General features: G+C 37.7%; 1 protein-coding gene and 1 non-coding gene across 2 annotated transcripts; one reads left to right on the top strand and one right to left on the bottom strand.

The window, feature by feature from the left end:
* The first annotated feature begins 12213 nt into the window (after window positions 1-12213).
* Trnaa-agc (transfer RNA alanine (anticodon AGC)) lies at window positions 12214-12286 on the top strand. Its single transcript has one exon. It is a non-coding gene; the product is annotated as a tRNA-Ala (tRNA).
* A 3823-nt stretch (window positions 12287-16109) lies between these two features.
* On the bottom strand, window positions 16110-26019 carry LOC133531956 (uncharacterized). Its single transcript, XM_061870409.1, has 9 exons — window positions 25769-26019; window positions 25292-25527; window positions 24554-24738; window positions 23738-23883; window positions 22751-22887; window positions 20844-20931; window positions 19327-19485; window positions 17961-18013; window positions 16110-16914 (listed from the first exon to the last, which is right to left on the bottom strand). The coding sequence occupies exons 1-9, from the start codon at window positions 25982-25984 to the stop codon at window positions 16776-16778; spliced, it is 1359 nt and encodes a 452-aa protein (XP_061726393.1). The 5' UTR covers window positions 25985-26019; the 3' UTR covers window positions 16110-16775.
* Window positions 26020-26182: the final 163 nt, after the last annotated feature.

Genomic DNA, 26182 nt, shown 5'->3' with positions numbered 1-26182 from the left:
ACAATATATAAACAGGCCCTAATGCTAAGCACACTTATACCCATATCCCACGCTTATTGACCTTAACCTTAAACTTTTATGGCTTTATTCATAAACGCGTTACTGGCCTGAATTAGCTATGAATCCTTTGTCCTTATCTGTCATTTTGACTTGTGTATTTGTAAGAAAGGGATAAAACATAATTAAACTAAATCAGGTCGGTAAAGTTTTATGAATAAGGTGGTTAATGTTTAAAGTTCAGATGTGTTTAAAAAAAAAAGATTTAGGATTAGGTGAATGAACTTTATATCAAATATTAGAGCGTCATAACGTCCCTATTCTGTTGAAACATGAAGATAGCAGCAAAAGTATGCAAGAAGAATAACACAAAATAATCTATACAATTAGAGTGCCGCTTACGGACGCTACTCTTCTAAGCTTTTACAAGGCAGTTTTGTACTTTGTTTCAAAGTGAAAGGGTTTTATTTTGCACAAATTCTGATACCCTTATGCCGTATAAAGGGTTGTCACACGAATCTGTCGCCACAAAGACGGTCCGACCGTCATACAATTTAAATTACGCTTTCACTTTAAAACGACCTTTAAATGTCATGAAATTTGGCATGAACCTGGTACCAGTTTTCTATGCAAAAAAGCAAGATTTTCAAAAAATCCATACTTGATGATTATCTTTGATGATTCATTTGAAAACAAGTCACAATTGGGTACTTGACACATGTTGAATATTATAACAAAATTTAATTAAATGGATAGAAAATGAGCCATCCATTATAAAAAAAGTGGAATTTAAAAAATTATATTGAGATTATAAAAAAATACAAGGCTCCGAAGTCTCAAAAAAATTTTTTTTTTGTTTTTCAAAAATAGAAAAGAAAACGGTACCATTCGATTCCTTACATTTTAATGAAAAATAAATTGTATGACAACTATACACATAAACGCAATATTTCAGGGTCAAAATGGCAATTTCCTTGATCTTCCATACATTTAGGACAGACTTATATGATGTGACGTCACATCACCTTATCATTTTGTTAGAGGCGTTTCAATCGTCGAGTGCGGGCGTCAGACTTTAACTCTCATTTCTGACCTTTGTATTGCTTAAATGCCATGAGTCCCATATAGATATTTGATCCTCAGGAAAATCAAGATCGTTTGACATTATTTACAAAAAACAGTCAAGTAGCCAATTACGGAAAGATCTATCTAATCTGAACCCAACATCGGAGGAGGAAGCTGTAAATCTATTTGCGCGTATGTGGTGGATAAATGCCTGGAAAAGGGTTAAGGTGCATCCACACAGCCCTGTAGAGCAACACTGGACAACACGGTAACATAACAAATTTTCCCCGATCGCAAAAGTTAACTGCGATGTGGATTCACCTTTACGTTATGCGTGTGTAAATTATTTTAAACACTTTTAACGCTTTGCTACTTTTGCTGCTGCCTACATGTGAGTCTTCATAGCTTTAAATCATTAGCAGTAATTTATTTAACTGGTATACGAGGTAAAAAGCATTGTATCGCGCGTTTGATTGTTAATTTACTTTAGAAAAAAACTGTTCTGGGTTCTAACACGCAAATGCACGATCTTAATGGAAAGTTATAAGTAATTTTGATTTCTATAATTTAGTTAAAAACAATGAAGTATGCTTTCATGCGATTGAAGAATTAATATTAACTAAACAAATTGATAAGCAAATTAAAAATGATACTTAGCATTATAATCGTTTTCATTAGTTTATATTGTAGGTATTTTATAAGCTTTCATCTTTCTTACTTTATTAAAAACGGAACAACATTTTATTCGAAGAACCAATCTCGAAAAAGGTATACAATTTAGGTATAAAATCCCGTCTAATCAGTTTGTTTTAGGATTCTTTATATGTGTCGAAGTCTAGCCAAAGGTCCCACATTATCGTTTACCATGAGGAGGAGATTTTCTTGTATCTTTATAAGAATAACCTGTGAAAGCGTCCATATAGCAAGCGACAAAGAGGAACTTTTTGCTTGGAAACGACACATAGGTATGACTTAAAAAAAAAAAAAAAATTAATCTGTTTATTTCAGTTTTTGTTGAGGTACAGTCTGCACTCAGTTATAATCTCTATATTTGGAGATTGTGTTAACTAAGTTTAGCCTTAACTAAGTATATAATGCGTCCTGTCCTTCCTGTCCTGGCGTCTGGCATATGTGGTTGTGGAATCAGAGTGACATCATTTATATACGTTTTTGCGGGACTAGCTATTTGTTTAGGACGAAACAGTTTTGTATACTTTACCAATAGAGATCCGTACCACCGACACATACGTATTTAGGAATATCATGTAGAAAAGTGACTTCCTAAGAATTGTGATCTTTTAACATCCCAAAAAAATGTGTGGTTAATATTTTGACCTAACATTGCGTGTTCTAAGTAAATTATTATTACTACCGCTACATTGTACAACACTATTATTTTATTACCATTTATTTTGAAAATGTTTCTTTCTGCTGAATGGTATATTTCAATTAAAAATTAATTTAGGATTATTTAACATTTACCAAAATTAATTCTATCAAGGTTTTGCAGAAACTTTTAAAATAATTTATATTAGGCGGAGTAAATTAGTAGATATTTTTTTTTATTTCAAGCAGGATAGTTGGTCAACGTTTTAAGGATTCTGTCGAGATTCTCCAAATATTCGAAAATGTCGACGCCAGTGTCGTGTATCGTCGACAAAATAATACTAAGACGCGTATAGTATCTTTATTGGTCGTATTAGTAATAGTTTCGTACAGTCGAGGGATTTGATATCCGCGTCACTCTGTACCTTTTTAATAACAAAACGTCCGAGTTCCGTGAGACGCAGATGTAATAAACATATTAAAACTGATCACTCAATTTTAAAATAGAATATATAGCACTCAATTGTTCGACACGTTGTCTATCGTTCGCGGAGAGCTGCAGCCCGCAGTCTGCGTTGGTCCGCCAACGCATGCGCCCGTTAAAGCCACTCATTATGGAGTGTTTGAGAACCGATCTGGCGTAGTCGGTGACCCTGCCTATGAAGCCGGTGGTCCTGGCATGGTTGGATGGCATTTATTTATATATAAATATTTTTTTCTTTATAATTTAATTCAAATAAATTTATGCCGAGCATAGATATTTGTTCCTAATTTATGGATATCTTCTATTTATTTAAGTATTATATACCAACATAGAGTTATCATTGTCTGAGTACCCGCAACACAAGCCTTCTTGAGCTTACTGTGGGACTTAGTCAATTTGTGTAAAAAAATCCGTTAATATTTATTATTATTAATATTTATTTATTATTTATGTCGAGAAATCTTCAATTTAATACGTGAGTGACCCGCGTTTATGTATTTAAGACCACTCTGTACCTTACCACACACCACAGTGACAAACAATATGAAAGTTGCTAGGGATCATATTATTATTACTGTTACAAAGTAAGACGTGGCACCCAATGATATGATATAACTATAGATAGGTTATACTCTTACACAAGGAGCACAATAAATACTTCCATTGTTTCATTACAGAATGAATGTTTGTTGATTAATTTTCGCATACCGTTCATCTTTGTTACACTCGTTGTTGAACATAGGCTTGTCTCTTCCTATTGTCTGCGAAGGCTCGTTAGTACGTGCACAGTTGTAGATTGCCTATGGCCCGGCGTCCACTATCGGCACGGCAGGGCAAGCGATCCTGCTACAAGACCATCCGGGTTATTCCCACTAGTTAGCAGTACCACTGGTAACAACTTGGTAACTAGTGGGAATAACCCGAACAACTTGAGAACGCCTCGCATTCCCAAGCACACCTAGGCATGCCTGAGGACGCCTCGGCACACCCGAGACATCTCGGTACGCCTAAGTATGTCTCGAAAATATTCCTATGGATCCCTTGCCGTGTCATGCCTTTGGTGGGCGTTGGTTCTTGAGAGCAACTGTACAAATTAAGTGCTTAAATTTTGGAACGCCTATAACCTATCTGGAGTTATAATATGAAACCACTTAAATTCCCTGACCGTACGGGCTTCGGATACTTTCTGTTTGCTATATTCTCTGGCGTAAAATACGTTTCTTATTTTATTATCTTCTAAATATAAAAAGCGGTACCCTCTGCTATGTATAAATGTAGTTAAATAAACCCGTCCTTGTTCTTTGTCATATACTTAGAAGGGGATGCAACGGACATAGTGATGTATCAACCCTTAAACTGAGGTAAATTTGTAGATCAAACTGATAATTTTTCATGTACAAGATTGCCTGTCAACTTCGAGCAACAGCCCTAACGATATCTTACCGTACAAATCGCTCTGCCATTTTTTACGGGGGGAAACGTGCACACAGTCGCACTTTTCATCCACTACATACAAAATCCAATCTGTAATGACGACACAAATACATAGAAAAACATACTACAAATCTTGCACACCTCGATGTCTTTTTGTGTACGAACGTCACAACGGCACGGCAAAGGAGAAATAGTGAAAGATGTAAAAATAAATGACGTATCGTGTGCAGAAAACGCAAAAAAAAATGCCGAATGTGACCAAAATTTATAATAACGTTTTTATGTGTGTTATGACCTCAGGAATGCGCGGTTACAATCTGTCGGGCCTTACCAACCCACGGTCTATAAGTGATTGCATAGGCGTCTGTGGGGACTGGCCGCGAATTCGCGATAAAATATGTGATATTTTTTTACGATGTTGGGCTTGGTCTTGGTGCCATTGTAAAATTAGTTCAGTTTGACTTATAAATATTCACTATGTACAGTCACGTCTAAAAATATCGATACGAAAAAGTGTCAAAAATATGTATACACAATAATATATAGGCAATAAAGTCGTGTATACATATTTTTGGGACTTTTTTCGTATCGATATTTTCAGACGTGACTGTACTATGTGTCTAAGGGTTTCAAAACACACTGCATGTAATTTTTGCAGAGGGCGTTTCGTTAGTTAAAGGGGTAAATAATTGTAATTAAACAATATTCTCATATGACTTGACCTGTCCTGTTCACTTTATTGTAAATAGTAGACAATATATATTTATAACTTGTACAGTCGCCTCTATTATCAAGGCGTTGGAGTGCGTGTTCAGAATGGGTACACCTTTATGTTTAAAATATTTACGCATTGGCAATGCCAAAAGGCCCAAACTGTGGTATACGGACAAGTCAAGTCAATTCCAACTTTTTATAAATGAAAATTATTTTATTACGTAGATGCAGGGTGCTTGCATAGAGACGATGAATTCTTACGGTTTGCGATTTTTATTTCTGTACTCTATGTAGGTTATATACCGTTTATATACTTCATTCCTTCATGAATGTTGCGAGCTACCTTAATACAAAACTGTACAACTTTGCCCAGATGGATTTTTTTTGGGGCAAAGTTGATGGGTGGAAGAAAAATAAAGTAGGATCCAGAATTAAATCTTGAATGTCTTGAATCAAAAAATTCGCCCATTAGAAATTATATTGATTTATTAAAAAAAATATAAATCTCCGTTAACTGCGGCGTATGGTTAAAATTATATTAAGGAAACTAAATGGCATAGTTAATTTTCGTTTTTTTTGTTTTCATTTAAAATATTTAAATGATGGATATAGCGTCGTTGGAACACGGGCATTACATTTAACTCAACCAAACAATTGAAAACTATGACATATCAATGTCATTTCGAACATCGTTAGCGCGAGATTGTACTTGCGTTTAGTAGCAAAAGTATGAACTCGTACTAAACACAAATCAATATGTAATCAGGTACACGCTAGTAAGGGCCTTATTTGATAAAATAAATTATTGATTATTTTCAAAATGGACTTACTTAGATTACTGATGTATCTTCTAAATTAATTTAATTAAAGCTCAGGAATGCGCCCATGAAATAAACGAAGTTTTAAAAAACACTAACAATAGTTACTATATTTAAATTGAATTAATGAAGTATATCAACAGATTTTTTAAGAGTCGTATAATTGACACTTATGACACTTTTTTACTATAACATAAGTGTAGGCAATGTTAGGTAAATGCAGAAAGTAAATGGTAAAATTGCTAAAGTCAAAGAAAAACCATATGTTATTTTCGTGTAAAGAAACAAAAAAAATAGACGAAAATAGCTCTTTATAAACGTCTTCTAGCCATCTCAGACGACCCTTTTTATTTGACCTTAGCATTTTATTCTCATACTTAAGTCTCTGGGTAAATGTACAGATAGCTATATTTATGTTACTTTTTAATCATTACTGCTCGTATCTTCGTACAAACGTTATTTTAAGCACACTTAAAACATAAAACCTGTTTAAGTAGGTACCCAATCCAACATTGTCTTTCTATTGCAACTTTGCCCACTCGGCTTGGGTCATTTCGCTGTACACCTATGAGTTTATTTATAACATTTTATATTTAGGGCAAAGTTGAAATGAAATGCGATTTGGAAAGGTTGATGTGTCAATTTGACATTTTAATGTCGATTTAGTGTCTGAATCACGTTTGTACTGTATCTAGGAGATATAAGAGCTACATTTCTCTAAATAGGACATTATAAAACCTTAATATGCTCGACTGTAATTTTCACTCATCAATAAAAAATATTTTTATATTCTAACCCTTTCACTGCCAAAAGTAAAAAATAAAAATATTTCCACGCATTTCTGTAACGTAACCGGAATTAGGGTACCTAAATAAACATAACTGTCTGCAAATTTCCTTATGTTCGTATATTTTATTATTGTATGTAGTCTCTCTAAAGAAAGAAGAATGGTGCTAGTTCAGTGGTGTCACTCACGAATTCGAACCAATCGTGCAGTCTAACGCAACTAGTTGCGACCAATCGCGCGCGTGATGCGAACTCATCAATTGCGTCGTGGCGTTCGACTGCACTATTTCGAATTCGTGTGCGTGACATCGCTGTACTGGCCCCATTCTTATTGCCCGTAAGGCTCGTCCTTAGATATATCTCACTAATAATTCAGCAACTGACGACAGGCACCGAGCTATACGTTACACGCGGTAGAGATATCTGCATCTCACTTCTAATATTGATATTGCTGCGTCCCTTTCTTCAATTACTGAATTAAGTTAAGCTTCACACCGCTTAAGGTAACTCTGTACTTACTGAGCAAGCGACAGAGTGTGAATACGCCATAACGTTACGTTCCTTTGAATATGACGTTTAAAAGTGGCACAGACACACTTTGTCTCTCCCAAATCGGTGCAGAGCTAAGCATGTAGAATTTCGTACATTGACACACCTGTTCCTATCTTTATTGCACGCGCGTAATTATATTGCTGTTCCACTCATGATGCTGGCGGTCAATGCCACTGTGCGAGCGGGACAGCAATATAATTATACGCGTGCGATAGAGACAGAAACAGGCGGGTCAATGTACGAAATTCTTTGTGATTAGCGTCCGTACTTGAGCTTGTGTGAGACAAGTAAATGATACAAGACTCATGATTTCTTATTATATTGAGACCAACAGTCATTATTATTAAAGCTTTAGTTTTATCATATTCTAAAATGACAGTTCGAAAGGCCCAATCTACTATATAAGTACAGTATGTATCTGAACGTAAAGCAATTACTTTAACCTTTTAATGTTATACTAAGGTCATACTGAGCAACTTTTACTTTTTTTTAATACTACGTCGGTGGCAAACAAGCATACGGCCCGCCTGGTGGTAAGCAGTTTTCGTAGTCTATGTACGCCTGCAACTCCAGAGGAGTTACATGCGCGTTGCCGACGCTAAACCCCTCTCCCCCTCGTTGAGCTCTGGCAACCTTACTCACCGGCAGGAACACAACACTATGAGTAGGGTCTAGTGTTATTTGGCTGCGGTTTTCCGTAAGGTGGAGGTACTTCCCCAGTTGGGCTCTGCTCTAGATCTGGAATGACATCCGCTGTGCTGTGCCCTACCACACAAAGCGAGATGACATTCACAATGCCCATACCTCTCTTGAAACTAGGAGACCAAACCTGAAAACGTGAAAAGAAATGTCGCTATTTCATTCATTTTGTGGCCTGATGTTGAAATTTCCTATGGGAGAGTAGGTAAATATTATTTCGCAATTTCGGGGTTGGTCCCATAGTAAAAGTTGCTCAGTATGACCCAAACATTAACTGGTTTAAGTAATTGCTTTACGTTCAGAACCCCCTAGTGTAAATTTATTCGATAGCGTGACGTGACGTACGCGTTTGCGTTAAGGCTCATTTTCATCATTTTGTATGGGATTTAGAAACAGCGCGCCAAGCGGGACGTTTTGGAAACTTAAAATCCCATAAAAATGAGACTTAACACAAACGTGTAAGTCACGTCACGATATCGAATAAATTTACACAAGGGGTACAGATACATACTGTATTTTTCATATAGCTTAGTTAATACGCTGAGAACGGTCATCTCCATGCAATTTTTAACCTTAAAACGCAAAATTCCCAATTTAACATTTATTTACGTAAAAATTAGATTTATTTAGGCGAATCCATTGCACTTATTGACCGATACAAATCTGTCCAACGGTTTTAAACTTCGTTATAAAATATCACCTTTTAATAATGGCTCTATATTTCAATTTATGGTGTATGTTAAAACATTCGATGCCCCAACTGTTAAACCTAGTAAAGAAGACATTTTGTGTACCTAAACGAAATAAATCTGAAAAATGACCGAGGCCTCCTAAGCCCAAGAGGCCTAAGGCTGGAGGCCCTGGTAATTTTGCCTTTGTATGAAATTTATTTCGTTTACAGTTTAAATACTATTGCGTCTACTTGCAAAAATCACAAATTAAAATATTTTCATAGAAACTAATATAATTTATTCTTAGAATACATTTTGAGTAACGAAAGATACATTCAAAACTGTCGGTCAAAATGTTGCTTCGCTCATTTGTCTATTTGCCTCTATCGCTCGAATAACGAATTTTTGATTTTTGATTATCGCAGTACCTCTCAGATTGAGAATTTGATTGGACAGTCAAACTTTAATTTTGTTATCAGGAATATAAAATAAAGACTACTTATCTATGCTTATACCTACCTACCTGTATATTTTTATAATGTCCAGTTTATTTAACCTTTTAACCGCTTAGAATTTTGCATCGAGCTCGTGTCGCCGCCGGTACGAAATTACACGAAGTTTTGTCTTATTTATTACACTGCGGTGAAATGAGCTGGATATTGTATATCTAATATATCAGGCTACGGCGGTTAAAAGGTTAAAACTAGTATAAGTAACTCTAAACTACTTGTAAGGATGTATAGTATGTATTTATTATTATGTAACCAAGTACAGTCAGTCTCAGCAGTGCCTATACGGGCGAGGTGTCCAAAATCATATACAATCACCATCAGATATATCGGAGCGGCCGGGGTGCTCGAAAATATCTGAACACGCACTCTAACGCCTTGACAATAGAGGCGTGTTCAGATATTCGTGAGCGCCTTGGCCGCTCCGAGATATCTGATGGCGACTGTACATACGCTCTTATTCTCAAATAAAAGGTATTCCCACTAGTTACCAGTGGTAACAACTGAGAATTGTATCCTAATTTGTCCTAACAACTTAGAAAAATAGTTCCCAGTATTTACGTTCAACTCGCTTTGGTGGTAAATTAATGAAGGAATAAAATTAATTTAATCCAGAAAATTATTTCCATATACATCCATAAATATAATTATTTCCATAAAGTAAGGACGCTAAGTACGAAGAATGCCACATATTGGCCGGCCTGTTCCTATCGCACGCGCGTAGTTACACATCGTGTTTTTTTTATTTCTGTTAATTTCAAGGGAGCATTTCTGAGCTTAAATTAAGTAACTTTCCCAAAGACACCGTTATTCTAATTAACTCCATTTCGGAGATAATCAATAATTTATTTTTATCTTATAAGGCCCTTACGAGCGTATACACTTGCCTTAGGGCCTGTTTACATATTGATTAATGTTTAGTACGAGTGTATACATTTGCTACTATACGTAAGTACTATCTCGGATGATTGATGTTCGAAATGACATCGATATGCCACAGTTTTCAATTGTTTGGTTGAATTAAATGTAATGCCCGTGATACAACAACGCCATATGCAACATTTAATTACTTTTCATAAAAATCTTTTTTTTAAATTTACTATGCCATTTAGTTTCCTGAAACGTACTTATCCATACCCCGGAGTTAACGGAATTCAATAAATACACGATGTATTGCTGTCCCGCCCATGATGCCGGCGGTCAATGCCACCGTCCGAGCGGGACAGCTATATAATTATTCGCGTGCGATAGAGACATAAACAGGCGGGTCAATGTACAAAATTCTTCGTGATTAGCGTCCGTCCTTTAACTACTTTTGTTAACTATGTAAGTAGGGATTTTTGTTTCCCAGGGAAACTAGTGGGAATAAGCCAAACAGTCGAGTTAAGATGATTTTGAACCCCTAGTCCGCTGAGCTATTTTTGCTGCTGACTGTACGTGCTTTCAGATATACGAAGCGTCGTTTGTACAGTTCGTTTATGTATGGTGTGTCTCACGGACTTTAATTGAAGAGCCATTTAGGGTTTACTTTACATTGGACATTTCATACCGTTAGTATATAGACAACCAAATTAGCTTGAACCCTAAATGGCTCGAAAGTCCGTGACTGTACATAATTCATGGGTGTGGTAATAATTACAGCGTCTTCTTGCTTACTCATTATAGTCTATTGTATTGTATTGTATAGTTTTTCCAGCGAGTTTTGTTACCAGAAATGCGATAAGGTCGCGTCGGAGCAAATTAAGTCTGCACGGCATGCAATGACTAAGTGTGGAAATATGTCAGCAATATGTATTTTTTAATGAAAATATGACGTTCATAATGACTCTCCCTCACTTAGTTTTGTTCAAGTTGCTACAAAATTAGCTTATGGTGGTATTCCACCTGTCCAATTTCTTGGTCCAATGTGTATTTGCGTCTCACATTTTGCTTACTGTGAAAGTGAGACGCATACGACAGGTAGAATACCTGATCTTTAGGCAGACCCTAACTGCCTTATTCATGAAACTTTACGGGCCCTGATTTAGATAAATTATTTTTTATCCCTTTCTTACAAATATGTAAGTCAAAATGACAGATACAGACAAACGATTCATAGCTAATTCAGGCCAGTAACGCTTTTATGAAATCGCCATAAAGCTTTGACAATAGCATTACTATAAAATTAAATGACAGTAATGCATCAAGATACATGGTGTTAAATATAATTTGTACATGCTACTACTACATTATTAGTACTATATTATTAGTACATGCTACCCTGTGAGGGCATTACAATGTGTTTTCTATACTTATACCTAATATGTTAAATTGTTGTCATGTAAAGAACTTACAGCCTTTTGAAAACCACAGTCGGCTGTGGCCGTCATCGGAAATTCTTGCCAAGGACGCCAACGACGGCCACAGCCGACAGCTTCGCCAATGCAATAGGAACTTACGCGGGACTCCGTTAAGTTCAATTTCGCATAAAAAATTGCGATCGCCTGGCGTCCGGGGCAGGGCACATTTCTTTGCCGTCTGGCGTTCAAAAGGTTGAGACATAACTTATAACATGACTATCTGGACAGCGTCGAGCGTTCATTCCGTGGTCCTCGACACTTTTTAATATGTGACCGTAATATTTGTATAACAAGCAAACCTCGTCCTTATGGCAAGCGACAAAGTGGGACGTTTTGCCGGCCGCAGTCACATTTTAAAACCCATTTATTTTATCAAGTTTACGTTCTCGAAAATGGCTATAATGAGGGCAAGACCAAACAAAATACTGTAAGTGTATTATATAGATATAATTACTAACTCCTGCCCGACGCAAGACGTCTAGTATATCTGACGCATCCTAGGAAACCTATTCAAACTATATGAATTGATTTCATATTATCATCTCTTGCTCGCCCTGATAAGACAGCCTGTCCACTGAGGAGATAGGAGATTTGTGGGAATCGACCAATAGCATTGGTTGTAAACACTGATTGTTATTTAGTAAAACGGGACTTAATTAAGCTTAGCTAGCTATTAAGCTTAGAAACAAATACTGGTGAATGTCCAATATGACTAGAAACTCCGGTAGCCGTTTAAGAAGTGTAAGACTTTTACGGTAGATGTCGCGAGGGCCTCTCTACGGCTCATATATGGTGGAAATATTCGCTGTATTGGGTACGGTCTTGGTAGCTCAGATGGCAGGGCACTGGGCTAGCGATCCAGTGGTCGTGGGTTCAGGTCCCACCCAAGACAGTGACTTTTTTCACTTTTAATTTATTTCCAGCGTAGGGAAGGAGAACCAATGCCATTGGTTCATTCCCGCACATCTCTAATCTCTGTCTCAGTGGAAAAGCAGACTAGAGTCAGACCAAGACAAGTCTGCAACGATCAAACTTCTATTAATATATGACGTCTAAATAACACTTCACTGCGTGTGCTATCAATCGTTGCAGACTTGTCTTGGTCTGACTATAAGTACGAGCAAGATGCAGAGTGGTGTGTTATTTAGATCATAATGAGACAATTTAGTCTAGTTTGAGGTAGGCCTTTAATGTAATTCCTAGTATCTATACAGTAAACATGTCAAATAGATAATAATGTTATTATTTTTATTCAGGCATTTATCTTAAGCGGTTATTTTTGTACTGGAAAAAAATGTCTCTTATAATTCTTGTATTTTGCTCTGTTTGCTTTCATTCTCAAAAACTAACATACTTTTTTTGTAACATACTTTTGTATTAGTTTCTGCCTATTAGACAAAATAACGTATCGTATTGCTTTAATATCAATGTAATCAAAAGGTGCGTTTAAGGAAATTCAAATTGACAATAATGTAGTTCGTGTCGTTCACGATGACGCGCAGATTTGTCAAATCTGTCCTTTAATAATATGACAATACGAATCAAGGCACGCGTCTTCATAAATGACACGATCTATAAACATATAGTGTACATTTCTTGCTTTCCATGTTAAAATTACGTTAACTGTACATTTATTAAATGCAAGTGTTTAATTTCGTATCCACATAATCTGTCATGAGATACTTTAATTTACAACTTTGCCGATACTGAATGATCCGGGCAAAGTTGTAGGAAAGTGAAAGTATTTTTTTGATGTGGTGACTGTATACTTATTAGAAATATTGAATCTAAGAGTATGTATCTGTTAAAGTTTTAATAAAAGAATACGTGTTTAGACTGTTTTTTTTTATTCAATTACAAATTCCTTAACCCTTTGACAACCAGTAGTCCATAGACAACAACGTTTACAGTATAAAAAGAACCTTAATGCATTCTATATAGTTTACAGTACATATAGCGTTACTTTATCGCACTAGTGCTATAATTAGCACATTACGTAACTATGTCGAAAATTTATGTACTGTAAAACGTACGATATATGTGCGAATAGATAATTCGCAACTCGTGTCGATTTAAAACACTCCCTTCGGTCATGTTCGGTTATCTCCACTTGTTGCAATTTCCTATTTTTCGCACTTGTATCTGTTGCGTGTCAAATAGTCGTGGTTGTCAAAAGGTAACTATGTATTGACAGATTTTGTCCCAATACAAAATGACAATTTTGAGTCTAGGCGTAGCTTCGAGCAATGCACCGGGAAGGGAGTTGGCATTCGCACTATTCCCCCTCTGCCGAAGCACATGTCCAACTGGGCATAGCGCGACTCGTCCGTACACAAAAAGAGATCGAGGTGTGCAAGATTTGTCTTTCGCGTGTGGTATTTTCTATGTATGTGTGTCGTCATTACAGATTGGGTTTTATATGACGTGAGTGAGAAGTGCGACTGGTTATACGTATTGACGTAGAACGATTTGTATTTGTACGGTAAGACATCGCTTGGGCTCCTCCCTTCCGACGTGTCGGAAGCCGGTGTTGCTTGAAGCGGCTGTCAGGATTGCAAATAATATTAGTTCAGCTGTAAATACAAAAGTATTGAAATGAAACAGCTAAGTTCAATAAAAATATTTTATTGAATTAAAAATCTATGTCACTTTTACTTGTCAAACATAATCATCATTTATTTATATCTCAACGTTTCGAAGTCACAACGTATAGTCACGAAAATGCGTAAAGTGTCACGTCCAAAACGGTAATTTAAATACAAAATATTAATACGACGATTTACCATTTAAACTTAATTAAAATAATATTTCAAATACATATAATACAGATTGTGTACAAATCGAAAACTTTACAAATTATTGTAACTCGAAATTTAGAAATGTAAATTTTCCTGCCGAGTTTTGTGACTGTGCCGATAAAATGTGCTATGATGACTCGCACAAGCAGGTTCTGCAAAATATGTACTTAAATATTATATCTGTTCTAAAGGAGGGTGCTGAGCTTAGTCATAACAGCACTGCTTATAAAAAACGTAGGCACATAACAGGTTGGAATAGATATGTCAGTGACGCTCACCGTGAGGCTCGGTTTTGGTACTTATGGTGGATATCGTACGGTAAACCAGCTTATGGGTTTGTTTATGATAAAATGCACGAATCGAAAAAGGTATTTAAATCAAAGCTTAAATACTGCCAAGAGCACGAACAAGATATTAAAATGGACATCTTAGCTAAAAACCATACGAATAGAGATTTTAACAAATTTTGGAAAAACACTAACAAATTCAACATTAAGTCGAGTCTTCCGGTGAGCGTGGCTGGCATACACGAATTGAGCGGTATTGCTAACGCTTTTAAAGACCATTTTACTGTTACTTCACCGCTACCCCAGTCAACAGAGACGCTCGAGACGGAGGACCAAGTGGTAACTCCCAGTATAAGATTCTCAGCGAAGCAAGTGGCTTCTAAGATTAAATACATGGTTAGAGGGAAATCTCCAGGCCACGATGGCCTCAGTGTCGAGCATCTCAAGTACGCTGGAAGTCACCTGCCTAGAGTTCTATCTCTTTTCTTTAACATGTGTATTAGCCATAGTTACTTGCCGGAAGATTTAATGCATACTATTGTAGTTCCTATTGTAAAGAATAGAACGGGAGACGCTTCTGACATATCCAATTACAGGCCTATATCGCTTGCCACGATTGTGGCTAAGGTACTGGATGGTTTGCTTGACGACGTGCTGGGAAACCATTTGAACATTCATGATGCTCAGTTTGGCTTTAGGCCGGGCTTATCTACTGAAAGCGCAGTGTTGTGTCTCAAGCAGACTGTCCATTACTACACCACTCGTAAGACGCCAGTCTTCGCCTGCTTCTTGGATCTGTCAAAAGCTTTTGACATGGTGGCATATGACAAGCTATGGCATAAGTTACGCGAACGTACCAGCGTACCTCGTGAGGTCACAGCTTTATTTAAATATTGGTACGGCCACCAGTCGAATACTGTAAAATGGGCCGGCGTGCACTCTGACGTGTATAGGATGAACTGCGGGGTTAGGCAAGGGGGGTTGAGCTCACCTAAGCTGTTCAATCTATACATGAACGAGCTAATCGAGGAGCTCAGCAGTACCTATGTCGGATGTCACGTAGACGGGGTGTGTGTTAATAACCTCAGCTACGCGGATGATATGGTGCTGCTGAGCCCCTCGGTTGGTGCACTGCAGAGATTGGTGAAGACATGTGAATCATATGCAGTTGCCCATGGGTTGAGGTACAATACCTCGAAAAGCGAGGTAATGCAATTTAAAGCCGGACCAAAATCATACAAAATGACACCTGTTACCCTTTGTGGTACCGCTTTAAAAGTTGTACAGAAGTTTAAGTACCTTGGCCACTGGGTAACAGAAAACATGTCAGATAATGATGACATGGAGAGGGAGCGCAGGGCGTTGTGTGTTCGTAGTAACATGCTGGCCCGCAGATTTGCTCGTTGTAGTACTGAAGTGAAGTTAACGCTTTTTAAAGCATACTGCCAAACATTCTACACGTGCAATCTGTGGGTCAATTTCACGCAGCGGGCATACAACGCACTGCGCGTGCAATACAATAACGCGTTTAGAGTGCTGTTTGGGCTGCCGCGTTACTGCAGTGCGTCAACTATGTTTGCTGAGGCGCACACTGATAGTTTTGACGCAATAGTTAGAAAGCGGTGTGCGTCATTACTAAACCGTCTTCGCGGTAGCCCAAACAGTATTCTAAGCGTGCTGGCGCAGCGCTGGGACTCGCCTTTGTTCGCGCGCTGGGTACGGCTGCACGCGCCGCCGCTCGCCGCACCGCGCCGCTTTTAATTAATGTTTATTATTATTTTTATTTTTGTTTGTTGTTATAGGTGTCACTAACATAGATTTATAAGTTTTACTGTGCTATGTACTAACACTAATATGGATTGTATTATTCGAATTAAAATATTGAATTGAATTGAAAAAAAATTGAATAATGGTAGGTACATTTCTTCTAGAGTAGGATAAAGCTACCTGCCAACATAAAGGTAAATTCCTATGAAAATGTGATGTTTTTAGAATTTATTATCACTGCGAAGTCGGTGCAGAGGTAGCTTAGACAGATATGAATTCCAAATATTAAATAATTAAGCTGAAATAATTATTGAGAATTAATTTATAAGTTTTATTAATATATCTTGTATGTTTGACATGTAAATGAGATTTACATTTATCAATTAATCATCTTAAATCTGAAATAAAAATTAATTTATCGCGGAACTGATGACATTACGTCTTGTTTAGTTTGAGACATTGAATCTTTAAAAGACAAGTCGTCAACTTTGCCCTAATTTTTTTTGTATACAAACGGCGTATAAATGTATCAATATCTTCCATTTCTTTGAGTTCTTTTACTGGCGCCGCACGGTATGAATACCTGGTACTTGGGGGTGTTACCGCCCTTTTCTAACACAGCACGTGTGAGCGAGAAGGGGTCTAGCTTCTTCTTTACCACTAGGAATCTGAAAAGAGAAGTTAGTCGTAGGTAACTTTGCACACCAGCAATGATTAGGGTGGTCCGCACAGAACGAGCCGCCTCGCGGGGAAATTGCCGCGCGTAGCAGCTCGGTTGGTGGAGACGTGCCTCGCCCGAGGCAATGCGAGGGATGTCTACACAGACCGGGCTGCCTCGCGCGGCAATTTCCTCGCGAGGCGGATCGTTCTGTGAGGACTCGCCTATTGAGGAGTGGTGGTGCGAAATTGGATTCCAATTGATTTCTATCGGCGTTCAAATTTTTTTTTCGCACATCACTCGCTCTGTCTATGCTTTAGAAATGTATGGTCTAGTATATACGATTTCCAGCTAACATCATCAACATCTGAGGTCCTGAAGGGTTAGTAATTGTTTACCATCAAACAATTCGTCTGCACGGTTGCATCCCTATATCATACTTAGGTTTTGGCAAAAATTTCATTTTTCAAACTTTTATCGCTGACTACTTTTCTTTCCACAGGCAACTAATACTCATCGAGACAATTCTACAAACCCCAAACACAATTAAGTTGCGTTGTTTTTATCACGGAGTTTCTATGGCCACCTCCTGTCTCCATCATCAGAGCAGCTCGATGGTACCATAATACTGCATTGTCACCCGACTTACATATGTATGCAAATTTTCAGCTTCATTGGAAACCGGGAAGTGGGTCAAATTTAACTTGTAAAATTTGACCCGTACATACATACATAAGTACATTGCAAGTTAAACGCTTGTAACTGTCAAAAACATGGTCATTAGGCGGGTCCACATAGAGCGAGCGAGCACGTACGCGCGAGGCAATTTCCTCATGCAGAAACCGGCCAGTGTAGACGTGCCTCGGCCGAGGCAGCGCGCTCGGGCGAGGAAAGCGCACTGCACACTGGCCGGTTTGTGCGTGAGGAAATTGCCTCGCGCGTATGCTCGCTCTGTGTGGGCCCGCCTATTTAAATGATAATTGATAACTGTCATTAGCAACGGGGTTTGGTATGCTTTTTTGGTATACAAGGAATTTTATTTCTGTCATTTCATACCTTTCTTCTCCAGTTCCGTAGCTTCTGCTGGCCAAGCCGACCTTCTGCGCGACCTGGAAATACAAATTATAAAACTGAGAAGTGAGCTAAGAATCATGAATGAATTCATTGATAAAGTCGCCATGTACTTTTGCGGATGATGGTACGAACAAAAACATGTAAAATAGTTGAACATGACCGCATTTATAAGCTAGTTGACAGAGAGAGAAGCCCGCTCTTCCTTAGAGAAGTCCCTGCTGAATATAAGGCCGATACCGAGACAGTCTGAAACCAACTATCGCCTAATGACAAAGTTTACCTGACGTATGACATAGTTTACCTGATGTAAAATAGACCGCTCTTCCTTAAAGAAGTCCCTGCTGAATATAAGGTCGACGTCGAGATAGTCTGAAACTAAGTATAGCCTTATGACAAGGTTTACCTGACGTATGACACAGTTTACCTGATGTAAGATAGACCACTCTTCCTTACAGAAGTCTTTACTGAATATCAGGTGGACGTCGAGACAGTCTGAAGCTAAGTATCGCCTCATGACAAGGTTTACCTGACGTAAAATAGCCCGCTCTTCCTTAGAGAAGTCTTTACTGAAGATAAGGTCGACGTTCGAGACGGTCTGAAGCTAAGTATCGCCTTATGACAAGGTTTACCTGACGTATGACACAGTTTACCTGATGTAAGATAGACCGCACTTAGAGTCTTTCCTGTTGATAAGGTCGACGTCAAGACGGTCTGAAGCTAAGTATCGCCTTATGACAAGGTTTACCTGACGTATGACACAGTTTACCTGATGTAAGATAGACCGCACTTAGAGTCATTCCTGTAGATAAGGTCGACGTCGAGACGGCCTGAAGCTAAGTATCGCCTTATGACAAGGTTTACCTGACGTATGACACAGTTTACCTGATGTAAAATAGACCGCTCTTCCTAAGAGAAGTCTTTACTGTAGATAAGGTCGACGTCGAGACGGTCTGAAGCTAAGTATCGCCTTATGACAAGGTTTACCTATGACACAGTTTACCTGATGTAAAATAGACCGCTCTTCCTAAGAGAAGTCTTTACTGTAGATAAGGTCGACGTCGAGACGGTCTGAAGCTAAGTATCGCATTATGACAAGGTTTATCTGACGTATGACACAGTTTACCTGATGTAAGATAGACCACTCTTCCTTACAGAAGTCTTTACTGAATATCAGGTGGACGTCGAGACAGTCTGAAGCTAAGTATCGCCTCATGACAAGGTTTACCTGACGTAAAATAGACCGCTCTTCCTTAGAGAAGTCTTTACTGAAGATAAGGTCGACGTCGAGACGGTCTGAAGCTAAGTATCGCCTTATGACAAGGTTTACCTGACGTATGACACAGTTTACCTGATGTAAAATAGACCGCTCTTCCTTGGAGAAGTCTTTACTGAAGATAAGGTCGACGTCGAGACAGTCTGAAGCTAAGTATCGCCTCATGAGGGTGAAGGCTGCTCGACGGAGGCTCTGGGCGTCGGAGCAAGTGCTGCCCAGCCCTTGGCGGTTCACCTGCATGGGGACAAAGGTAACTTTAGTCATGACAAGTGTTAAGTAAGTTAGTTGAGAGCTTTTGTCATTAATGGTCAGATAAATAATTTTCTTTATTAAGCGAATACGAAATATCGAGTTTTTAACTTTTAAATTAAATAAAGAGGGAAATACGGCACGTGATCGTCTATAAAAAAAAGAGTAAATATTTTTCCAATTCTAAATATTTTCGATTCTCCATGATATTTATTTTTATGATATTAAAAATTAGGTTTGTTTTCCTTTTTTTTTCAAAATATGCCATACAATCAAAAACATTTTTTTTAAAGCGAAACCTATAAATCTAGAATGTATTATGCAGAAGCGATCGACATCAAAATGAAAGTGATTTGTTAAGATTTAGTTAGTGGAAACCGTTTTCTCCCGAAATGGAATTTCATAGAAAAAGTACCGTTACTTCGTTAGGATCGCAACGCTATTCTTACCTCTTAAAGCGCTTGCCGGTTTGTTCACAAAGCACTAGGAGGGGTATGGAGTGTGGATTACAAGGAGTGAAATCTCTTATGGTAGAACTGTTGCAAAAGTGTCCAGCTGTCAGCTATAAATAATAGTTCCAAATCTCTCCAGAGTAGCGCTAGAGTAGCTAAGAACCTAGGCGTTATTGACGGAGTGAAGTGCGCTGTCTATGATTCCTTGGCTCCACCTTCCGTAACTAGGGGGATCACTTCGGTTGATTTTCTTTTTCAATTTGTTTATGACAGTAAGAAAAAAAAACTCTAAAATAGTCACAATTAAATTAATTTCTAAAAATAAAATGTTGTGAATGTTGGGTTATTCCCAACTTGGACGACTCTACAACAGAATAAATAACAGTACTACTGTAGAAGAAATGACACTTCCTATAAAACCGAAGTTTGACAGAGATTCAGGGACGAATCATGCTGTCCCTTTCTAATGCATGGTACTTCCTTTTGGCTATTTAGGGTTATCAAAATTCAAGTCATTATCTTATCTGTGGTTGTGCACACAAAGGGACGTCAAGTTGTGCCAACCCTAATAATTGCTCGGAGCAATGCTGCGCCGGACGAAGCCGAGAATGCCCGAAAGGAGGAGTGTCGCTCCACTAGCTCTACCAAGTTTTTTTTTATACTACGTCGGTAGCAAACAAGCATACGGCCTGATGGTAAGCAGTCTCCGTAGCCTATGTACGCCTGCAACTCCAGAGGAGTTACTAACACTCCGCACCCTCGTTGAGCTCTGGCAACCTCACTCACCGGCAGGAACACAACACTATGAGTAGGGTCTAGTGTTATTTGGCTGCAGTTTTCTGTGCGGTGGAGGTACTTGCCCAGTTGGGCTACAAAACTGAATGAACTTACCATTTGCAAATGCGGCTTGATAGGCTCCTCGATGCCCTGCGCGTCGGCGCCCAGCCCGCCGCCCTTCCAGCCCATCAACTTCATCATCCTGCACACGAAACAAAATCAGTCTTCAAATTAAAAAAAATCTACTCGTCGACTGTAATGGTTGAATTAAGATTTCGTATAGGTACCAAACTATAATTGCGTACTTTTCATCTATCCCAACTCGACTATAATATTCATTTCGATACGCTGTAAGTTGACTACAGCGTATCGAAATGAATATTATTAAAGAATTTGACCAATCACGTGCCGCCACACTCGCATAGAAACGACATAAACGGGCAACTATTTCATGAGCGTGTTCATTCCACGCGCGTTTATGTCTTTTGTACTTCATTTTTGTCTACTGAGATACTTACCAATTTTCATTAGTATATAGGTTTTATAGTAATACTAATAAAATGATTATTTTAGATGACTCCAAGAAAAAATATTGTATACAATATAGTGTATAATCAAGCTTTTCAATTTCGTTCCTTACTTAGGCAACTCGGCAAGCTTCGTTGCCTAAACAAAGTACTCGGCTGGAAAGCTCTCTATTATATAACGATTGTAAAAAATACTATTACATGTTGTGGAGAAACAGTGTGTAAAATTACTCGAGGCGTTTTTGAGCACTTAACCTCCCTTGGTGAGATGTCGTGGGATTTATTTGCCTTGAGATGTTTCAAACTTAATAGTTTGAGTGCAACCGCATCGGATTTAAATAATAGTACATTACGATACAAGTGCGAAAAATAGGAAATTCAAAACGAGTGGCGATAAATTAAAACCCGAAGGGAGTGTTTTAAATCGACACGAGTTGCGAATTACCTATTCGCACATGTATCGTACAACGTTTTACAGTACATATGGCCCTTTAAATGTTCGACACAGTAACGTAATATACTAATTTTCGCACTAGTGCGGTAAAGTAGCACCATATGTACTGTAAATAATATATATATAGGTAAATTTATATTGTATCAGATTTAGTAATATTTTAGTATACACTATTTTTGCTAGAATTAAATTACGTGATATGATCCGTGACCCACCCTCTCTCCCACGAGAGATTTGGTGAAACGGCTTTACCTCCCCTGACCTCCTCCCTCCCCTGATCTCCTCCCTTCCCATATCTCTTCCCTACCCATCACCTCACCTAATTAATGGACGCCCCATATCCCAAAGACAAAAATGGGCTAGCAGAAAAACAAGTTAGTTATTTGTTTTACGAGGGGGCAAAGTTGTCGTTTAACTGCTCATGCTAATATTGATACTCGAGCAAGCGAAAGATTCAAAAATTTCGAGCGTAGCAATTGGTTCGAAAAGTAGAATCTTGTGTGCTTCGAGGGTTTGAAGACTTGAGCGTTAAACAAACTTTGCCTCCGAGTGAAACACAAAAATGTTCACCACATCAACGGAAGGAAAATACTAACTAATCAAACCAAATCCAATCCAAATAAACGTAATAATAAAAAAAAACATTCAAAATCATCATTTAAAAGTCAATTCTACCAGCTAACATAAGAAAACAACTACAAATTTGCATGTGATTACTTTGCCCTACATGTAGATAAAATGCAACTTTTTCATTCATTTTTGAACAATCAAGAGGGCCTGTATTAGTTAGTGTGGCGAAAATTGTAAATGTAGCTATGATCACACACAAACGTACATACAGTTCAATGCAAAGTCTTCATACCTCTATAACATAATTAACAGGGAACTAGACATACACTCAAAATAATACCAAGAGCGGTGCCTCCCAACACAGGCATTCCTTTGCTTACAGGGAGGCCCCATCCCCTGCATCATAACTATGTACACTTGTACGAAATAAAGAATTTTGCATTTTTGTTGAATTTTGAAAACCATGTTACTTAGTGGCGACGCTGTTCTCGACGGGCGCCCCGAACTCGTCGTCGCGCCGCCCCGTCACCTGGCTCACCGAGATGGCGCCGCCGTCTGCTCTGAATTGTTCCTTAACCACCACTGTTACCACTTCCTCGCGTAGTCTCTGTAATAAATTACATATACATGGTGCCCGTGAGCATTGCGAGAGATTTTAACGGGGCATTCCTGATGACAACAGAAGCTAAAAATGTTATATGATATGACTTTTTGTGAAATTCGCCAAAAAAAAAATTTTTTTTGATTTTATTCCCCTTTTTTGAACACATAACCTAAAATTAACTAAAAAGTTGTTTTTTTATTTAGGGGTAGCCTCTCAAATACATTTTTTTAATTTTTCGATGTCAATCAATATGTCCAGACTAGACCTCAAAGTGGCAATGCCAGTCAAAAATGTGTTTTGTACGGACTTATGGCGAAAGAATGATTTCTAAAAACATTTAATTATCTCTGAAACTAGGCCTAATCCAGAAAATTTCATATGACATTTTAGTTTCTAAATATTACCAGGAATGCTTAGTTAAAATGTCTCGCAATGCTCACGGGCACCTTGTATAAATATCATGACACAATTTTACACGAATAGAACTAGTCCCACAGTAAGCTCAATAACAAAGTATACAACAGATCTATAACTCAGTACAAATACCTGTCATAAACACACTGCCTATGCCCATACTGGGATTACAAATACAAATTTCTTTATTTTGCTTAAAAATGTGGTACAAAAGATGGTATAAGAATATATCGTGGTCACACACATTCCTCCAGAAACTGGCATGCAAAATTATTACAGTAAGTACCTAAATATAAAGAAGCATGCATTGGTACGCATTTAGAGTACTTAAATCTAAAGTATTATAGATTGGAATCCAGGACCACAAATTTCGCAAACTTAGTAACTAAATAAAATGTAGGAAAAGACTCCACTTGGTATAGGAAAAATAAATTCTTACATTCCATGCCATGATCTCGACGTTGCACTTGGCGTCCGCTTTACAGGCCCCCGTTGCCCGGGCTACTAGTAGTCCGTTGATGATCATAGACATAGCCCCGTCTTCAAACGTTGAGTTGAACGGGATATTGCATACTTGACAGCTTGCTGGAATATGATAATTTTTCATTATTATTTTATTAGTTTGTAATCTACACAAGAAGGATGTTGTGTACAACTTAAATGAAAGGGGGTGAAAAAAGATTCCAATTTTCTTCCTTTTTATTGCGCTTCTGTCCGCTTACGTCTGCATGGGTTGATGATAATCTCGATGTTGATGATGATTGATGACTTCTATCCTAACAAACAGATTTCAGGCCTAATTATTAGGACCACCCACACTAGTGTCTCCCTCGGCGTCCACTCAACTCTATGGCTGTTGCTCGACACAACAACGTCGCCATTTTCCATAGCACTGACTAGACCGACACTCAAAAGATACTAGTGTGGGATTGTCCTTAGGGAAACCAGATAAGTACATGCAATCTTATCCTAAGGCTATTGTTTTCTTCAACTTCAACATTTATTCAGCAAATAGGCCACATGGGCACTTTTACATGTCAACATGGAATTTATATACAAGCAAAAACAAGCACATAAAATACAATTAATTGAAAATATTAAACTTAAGTATTATTGTTTAAAGTAAAAGTAAGTAAATTATTATTATTACTTAGAGATGTATAAAGTCTCTAAATGTAGAATTACAAAAAAAAACTAAAATAATAATAATAATAGAAACACAAACAGATAAAAAAAACATTATATGGCTACTCACTTTGTATATTCCACCATTTCCCTGCCCAAGGCCTGATGAGCAACACCAGCTGCCCAAAACTGCTGAAGAACATGCTGTCGTCAAATACCCGTGCGTCCAGGCACCGTACGCTGCTCAGGTCTTTTAGGTACTCATTAAGATCCCCGAGGGGCTTTCGGGCGTCCTCGGTTGATTTGCTGGATATACTGGAATGAGAATAATAACTTTGATTTTTGTCTTTGTGTTAAAGATGTTTTTAATCCCTGATAGAACTATAATAAATAAGTAAAAAAAGGCTCAGTTTTTGAATATCAATAACTTATGAAGACCCTGACTTTATGAGGTTTTGTTGTTTAATAAAATGTTTCATTTGCGAACTTTGCATCGTCACCAAGGTTTTGGTATACTAAGTTTTAAATCAATCAGAAAATTTTGGTTGGCAAATTTAAGTTACAACAATTTCACTAAATATATTTAAATTTGTAATATTAGCCATTCATAATTGCTAAATATAGTTCGAATATTTTCATGCAGTAATCTTTATTAGGTTCTTTATCTGTCTCTCTCATTATTGGCAGGTGACAACCAAAGTCACTAATTGCAAAGCAACCAAAGTCAACAATCAAACAAAAATGAACACTGTCTTGTTATTGTTACTAGTATGGTTTACTATGGCTCTGAACTTGCAGTAGTAATTAGTGAGTTTTGGTTGTCACCTAACAATATATTAATTTCAGCCAAAAAAATACATTAATTTACCTCGAACTAATCAAATTCCTTATTCTACTTTCCACATCCTTGTCCTCACTCTCTTCTTCATTGCCACCCTGGCCCTGTTTCACAAACTGGATTTTAGAAGATTTTGGTTCCGGACCATCTTTGATGATGCCACCTTCACGCTTGACACCTCTCGCTCTGTCCTCAGCAGCATCGGAGGCTGACACAAATGTCCTTTGGAGTTTACCTTTCTTAGATTTTCTGTAGGCACTTGCTACCTATAAAATAATTATGTTATAGTTAACACTAAGTCGTAATATCTGAATACAGTTAAAGTGTCATCTTTTAAAGCAAAATGTATTTTAAGCAGGAGATAAATTTAATGAAAACACGCCTCATGGGTCCAAAGGAAAGTTGAGTACTATGTGGGAAATTGTATTAAATGATCCTTTTACAAAAAAACAATTCAATAGAATGCTGGAGTTAGGCAAACAACATCAGAGGGAAAACTGAGCTTACTTCTTGTGAGAGCCTTGCAACTTCTTGCATGACTTCTGTGGGGTACCGGCAACCCATGAATTCCATGTTAGCGAAGACTCTAGCTAGGCAAACCAGTCTGTCTTTAGGATATTCGTTCTTCCATCGCTCTATAAACGCCTTTCTTAACTGCCAGTGTTCTTCGCATTCGTGATCTTCTCTCTGATTTTCGACGTCCCAATTGACGTCGAAAGACATATTGATGAATCGGTCACCTAATTGTAGCACTTTAATTTAGAATTAAACGATATTTCCCGAAATTATTTATGTACATATTGTAAAACACAAATTGACATTTGTAGCTTCAAAAAAATGTTGCCATATGAAATAATTATAAATCAGGCAGTAAAAACATTGCTTGAAATAGCTTTTGCCGCGTTTTGTTATTTCATTATA

The sequence above is a fragment of the Cydia pomonella genome, chromosome 26 (genome assembly GCF_033807575.1).
Source record: "Cydia pomonella isolate Wapato2018A chromosome 26, ilCydPomo1, whole genome shotgun sequence".
In the NCBI taxonomy this organism is placed as follows: Eukaryota; Metazoa; Arthropoda; class Insecta; order Lepidoptera; family Tortricidae; genus Cydia; species Cydia pomonella.
This window is presented reverse-complemented; position numbering and strand designations above follow the sequence as displayed.